The sequence below is a fragment of the Sinocyclocheilus rhinocerous genome, unplaced genomic scaffold (genome assembly GCF_001515625.1).
Source record: "Sinocyclocheilus rhinocerous isolate Xijiao unplaced genomic scaffold, SAMN03320098_v1.1 scaffold453, whole genome shotgun sequence".
Classification (NCBI taxonomy): domain Eukaryota; kingdom Metazoa; phylum Chordata; class Actinopteri; order Cypriniformes; family Cyprinidae; genus Sinocyclocheilus; species Sinocyclocheilus rhinocerous.
Window position 1 is genome coordinate 207,604 of NW_015655565.1, and position 5,736 is coordinate 213,339.

The 5,736-nt window shown below is 39.1% G+C and overlaps 1 protein-coding gene across 1 annotated transcript in view; it reads right to left on the reverse strand.

Moving 5' to 3' along the window:
• Positions 1-5,736, reverse strand: part of LOC107718384 (protein furry homolog-like) — an 87,179-nt gene that overhangs the window by 61,056 nt on the left and 20,387 nt on the right. The window contains 1 exon segment of the mRNA XM_016525432.1: positions 1,068-1,282. Within this exon segment, the coding sequence (XP_016380918.1) occupies positions 1,068-1,282 (215 nt within the window).

Here is a 5,736-nt window from a genome sequence, read left to right on the forward strand (position 1 = left end):
TGTTTGTATGTTCACACTGATGTTAAAATGACATTTTCTGATTTGTGACATTACTTCTTATGTACTGCTAAAACACTGCTGGTCACTTTCAGAAGTTGTAGTGATTCTTTCTTTTCAAAGTAAGAATGTGAAACAAATTGGTTATATAATTTTCTTTTTTAAATATTTTAAAATATAATTGAAATTGATTTTACACACTTTAAGCAATATCGTATCGCATATCGAATATCGCATTTTTTAACAAGGTATCTCATATCACATTTTTCTTCAATATCACACAGCCCTAGAACAAACACTTTACTATGAGCGAGAAGTTCTAAGTCAGGAGCAAACAGCTCCTCTCTGCAGCCTCTTGATGCAGTCATTACCAGTTTAAACTCTTGCTGAGTAAACAGAGAGAGCTCAATCTACCACTGAGTAAACACACAAGGAGACAGAGAAGGGAAAACCGAGAGGAAGCATCCAAGGACAAGTCTGGAGAGAGAGAGAGTGTGTGTATTTCAGCACGAGGGGCTCGGAGAAGAATCCAACAGAACAGCATTCCAAGAATCCAAACCTCTGCTTCTGTTTCTGGGAATACACGGGGAAGTGTATGTGTGTGTGTTCTGTTCAGCCACAAACTTTGAAAACACACACAACAGCCTCTCTTTTTCTCGAAATAAATCAACATGTCTCAAAGCACAACTGACCTTTCACCTCAATCCCGAGGTAACTGGTAACACAAAACCAATCTTCATTTTTATTTGATATAGAAGGGTTAGGGTTAGGGTTAGAAATCTTTTTACAATTTAAAATGTCTTTACTGTCAATTATAATCAATTTATGCATCAAATGCATCCTTCTTGAATGAAATAATAAAAAAAAAAAATTATATTAAATGCAATACAATCTTTTTATTTCAATTACCAGAGCTCAAAGGTAAGGCTTTTTTCTGCTCGAATGGATTTTTACCTACCTGCTAACATTTCACTGGACCCAACACAAACAAATTTTGTTATTTTTATTACTGTATTTATATATTTGCTAGAAAAAAAAAATTTCTCTATTAATTTTTGGGCAATACTCACCAGTGGTTCAGCCATGACCACCTCGATCTTCTTCTCGGCGAGCACAGCGAACTCTGCGAAGAGGCTCTTGATGACAAACTCCCCAGGCTTGAGCTCGGGGTCGATGGTGATGCTGGACATGGTGGCGGGGTGGATGCTACGCTTCTCCCAGCTGGCCGGGGCTGAGGGGGATGTTCCTCGCCTACTCACACTGCTGTTGCTGACAGGGACAGAGGCTGTCAAGAAAGAGAGACAGTTATGTAGCATTACAAAGCATTTTGAATGCACAATGAATAGGTTATAAACTTCAGTAAGTGCTCAAGCAGAAATTTGCACTGAAAAATCTGAAGACAAAATGTAAATCTATTGGCATTAAAACACTAAAGAGTTATTCATTAAAGGTTAAAAGTAATGGTTTACCAAATTCGGGGCTAATATATGTATTAACAATGTGCTCAGACAATATTGATCCATCTCAAAAAGAAAAAGCACACAAACTTCCTCATAGAAATTAATAGCAACTGATTTTCCACACTAAACCACATCCCTGGTATAATATATGCAGCCTCACTGCCTGTCTGCCATTATTTGGGACAAACTTGTCAGCTTCCAGCTAAACATCTTATTACAATTACCATTGGACGTTGCTATGTTGGACCACTCAGAGAAATTAAACTATTTTTAATAGTGCCACAGAGCCACAGCTTTAGACTTTGAATGGCTTACTTATAGTTGTCTCAGCACATTTAAAAGTCAACATGCAATCAAAATGGACTATTTATTTTGTGAACACATTTCCTTAATTTGACTGATGGCTTCAGTATTTTAACAAGGCCAAAAAACAACACACAAACGCTCATGTTGGGTTTTTGCATTTTATGAGGACTGTCCATAGACAATGATTTTTTTCTGGAAAACCTAACCCGTACAGAAATACCAAAAATCATCATCAATATTATTTCATAATAGTGACATTCTAAAGCATTCAGATGCACTGATAAGTGCACTGACACACTGTTTTTCTTGAGCACAGATAAAGATTGCATTGCATATGTGGATTAATGTACAAATCACATTTTTCAATCTAGCCATCAATGCAGAAAGACTGGAAAAACTGTGTGTGTGTGTGTCACATGTCAACCCCGCTCAGGAAATCCCTACCCTCATCACCCACAGGTTGCTGGAGAAACCACGATGAGGCGAGAGAAGTTCAAACAATAATAGGAGGATGAATAAAAAAAAAAAACCTGTGAAATTTAATGAGTTTTTCAGAGGAGAAAGCAGGGTCACACCTAGCAACTCCCGCATCTCAATAATATAACACAAACATTCACACACTCAGAGGATGAGAGAGAAGGACACACGCAAGACTCTGTCCCCAGAGCTGTTTGTGTGTTTGTTTGTCTATATACAAACACTCACTCTTTGTTTCTTGTTTAGCAACACATCCCCATCCCTATGATGTCACACTGCCAGCTTTCATTGGCTGGTAACGTAACAGGGTTGCCAGGCCCACATGTGATTGGCCGGTGGGCCTGCTGACGGGCATTCTAACATTGTTTGTACTTTTCCACTCAGTGATGCAGAAAGGATGAGCAAAAGAAGTGAGAAGGAAAAATGCAAGTCTCTCTCTCTCCGTTCATCTTTCTCTTCATTCCTCTGGTGGATGTGCTGGATAATTTGTGACACACTGGGCTGCATTGCTGCCCCCATAACACATTTGTGCCACAGAGTGAGGCAGACAATCACATGGAATGGAGTCACACACAGGAGCCATTAATGCAGAGTCTGTTTGTTGTTCGCTAAGACATTCTGATACTCTGAGCTACACAAGACATGATTCCCTGAATGTATGTGAACCCACACAGCTGAGCACTGTGTGCTTTAGCACTCTCACTTCCTGCAAATACTGTCAGAAACGCCATTCGGACAAGATTAGTGTCTCAAGGACTTTTGAGTCAAGCTTTATGACATCTTTTTAGCATTTCAAATCAATTCAATCATAAATAATTAGGATGCAAATGTGAATCAGTTCAATTGATTCACTGAAAAGAACCGTCTCATATGAGCTACCTTTCATCAATTTATTTATTACATGTCTTTTAGAGTCTTTTGTGATTACTAGTAGAGCCCGACCGATATGGGTTTTTTGGGGGCCGATGCCGATACCGATATTAGGGAGTAAAAAAAGACAGATATCGATACATCGGCCGATATTCTTTATGTGTAGGCTATATTATAGTACCGATGTGATAAGCATGAGTTCTGGGCCGTGGCGCGGTCGGTAAACACCAGCACTGACTGAGTGGCCGCGATCAGTTCCGGTGGCTGTAACACAGGTTTAATGCGCCGCAGACGCGTGCCGTGATGCGCAGATCAGCTCTAGTCTCTAGCGTCACTGAATCTGCTGTTAAAAATTAGCCATCCATTCATCATATCATCATGCAAAACTAAGAATTAGAATCATTGTAATGTGACGATCAAATATAGGTGCGGGTGGGTGGCAGGCGGATAATTTGAAGCAGCGGACTTGGGTGAAGTTTGAGCTCATCCGCGCATCTCTACACTACACTGACCTGGGTCGCCAGTAGCAAACAATGGAGCGCGCTCTGCTGGACAAACTAAGTAATTACACCATTCAGAAGCATTTAATCTGCGTTATATGTTCTGTAAAAAAATTTCATATCGGCGGCATATTCGCAGATACCGATATATCGGCGACAGGCTCATATCGGTCGATAATATCGGCTAAACGATATATCGGTCGGGTTCTAATTACTAGATTATGATTTTTTTTTTAAATCAATTTATTATTTCAGACCAATTTTATTCACAAATCATTACGATCGGTTTTTGGTTAAACAGATTCTTCTTAAAAAAAAAAAGACTCATAAGTAACTTCAGATCAATGAATAAACATTGTATGCCATTTGTGATTACTAGATTAGGATTTTTTAAAATCTATTTATTATTCTGACCAATTCAATTAATGCATTAATTATTATTAAGATGGTTGGTTCAACTGATTCTTTGCAAAAATAAATCGACTCGCTCAAGATCAATATGTAGCCAACTATACATTTTTGATCAAAGCAAAACTTGAAAATGTCCATTTACATTACTCAATATTGTTTTATTTTTGGTTTTCACAATTAAATAATTTCACAAATAAATTTCCCTTTTTGTCTGCAGAACTCAAATTTACTCCTCAGGGAAACTAGTACCATCCAAATAGGGCTTTAATTGGGTAAGTGAGATCCAAGCAGATTCACACACACAAATGCTATGGTTTCCAGGACAGAGTCATGTGGATGCGGTCTGTCCAACAGACAGCGCCGATCACACACGGAGATCAAATAACCTCAATAACATCTTCATCTACATTATACTCAGCGAGTTGAAGCCTAACACAGACGGAGGTGATCATTGCTCTAAATCACAGCAATGTTTGATGGCTTGCTTGATGCAGTTTAGGTACCAAAGACTGGGCTTGGGAATGAGAAGTTGATGCATTGTCTCGTAAAAGTTCATCAGGTGAGGACAGAACAACCTACATGCCACACACCCATAGAAAGACAGTTATACATCAATTTTTGCTCCAAATTGTGAAAATAAAATTCTCTAAGTGACTATACAGTATTCTGAACTCCACCAAACCAAATCAATCTAAAATACAAGAAACAAGTATGCAAACACAGGAAAATTAATGCTCGTCTGACGCATTGCGCTGTACATAAATAACATGCATTCCTGCACTAATGTGGCCATAATCAAACCTGAACACTCAACAGGGCAAAAGAGCTGCCTTTAAATGTCTGCCTTCATATGATATTAAATCAGTGTTATGATTCAGGTATTAAGCTAAAAACAGGTAAATAAACTCTGCCCAACATGCTTAGCAGTCAGCAAAAATGCCAAGCCAACTTTTTACAATCTCCGACATTTTAAAGGGATAGTTCACCCAAAAATGAAAATTAGCCCATTACTACCTCACCCTCAAGCCATCCTAGGTGTATATGATGACTTCCTTCTTTCAGACGAATCCAATCGGAGTTATATTAAAAATTGACTTTGATCTTCCAAGCTGTTTAAAGGGGTCATATGATGCGATTTCAAGTTTTCCTTTCTCTTTGGAGTGTTACAAGCTGATTGTGCATAGATAAGATCCCTGAAGATGACGTATGAGTTCAGCGTTGCGCATGCGCCGGTGAGTCTCGTGAAAACCAACGTTTGTTAACAGGAGCAAAGGAAGCAAAGTTTCCTTACTTTAGCAAAGGAAAACCAGTCTCCTCTTGGCTTATATCGAAATCCTCCAACATTCTTCTTTACAAATCCTCGTTTTGTACTTCTAATTAGTGACTGTTGTTTTGATCTCTCCGCTGCGCTTCTGCGTTCGTCACTTCTGAGTGGCGCATGTGCAACGCCGACATCCTACATCATCCGCCCGGAGCTGCTTCCGTGTACAACAATGAGCGCAAGCAAGATTAAATTGATTATTACGTTTTAAATATGGATATTTTTCTTACAAAAATGCATCGATTCGCTACAGGAGGCCTTTGTTCACCCCCCGGAGCCGTGTGAGACACTTTTTATTATGGATGGGGCGCTTTTTATTTAACTGCTTTTGGACTGATGCATGCACCTCCCGCTGAGTTCCATGAAACAGCTTGAAAGATCAAAGACAATTCTT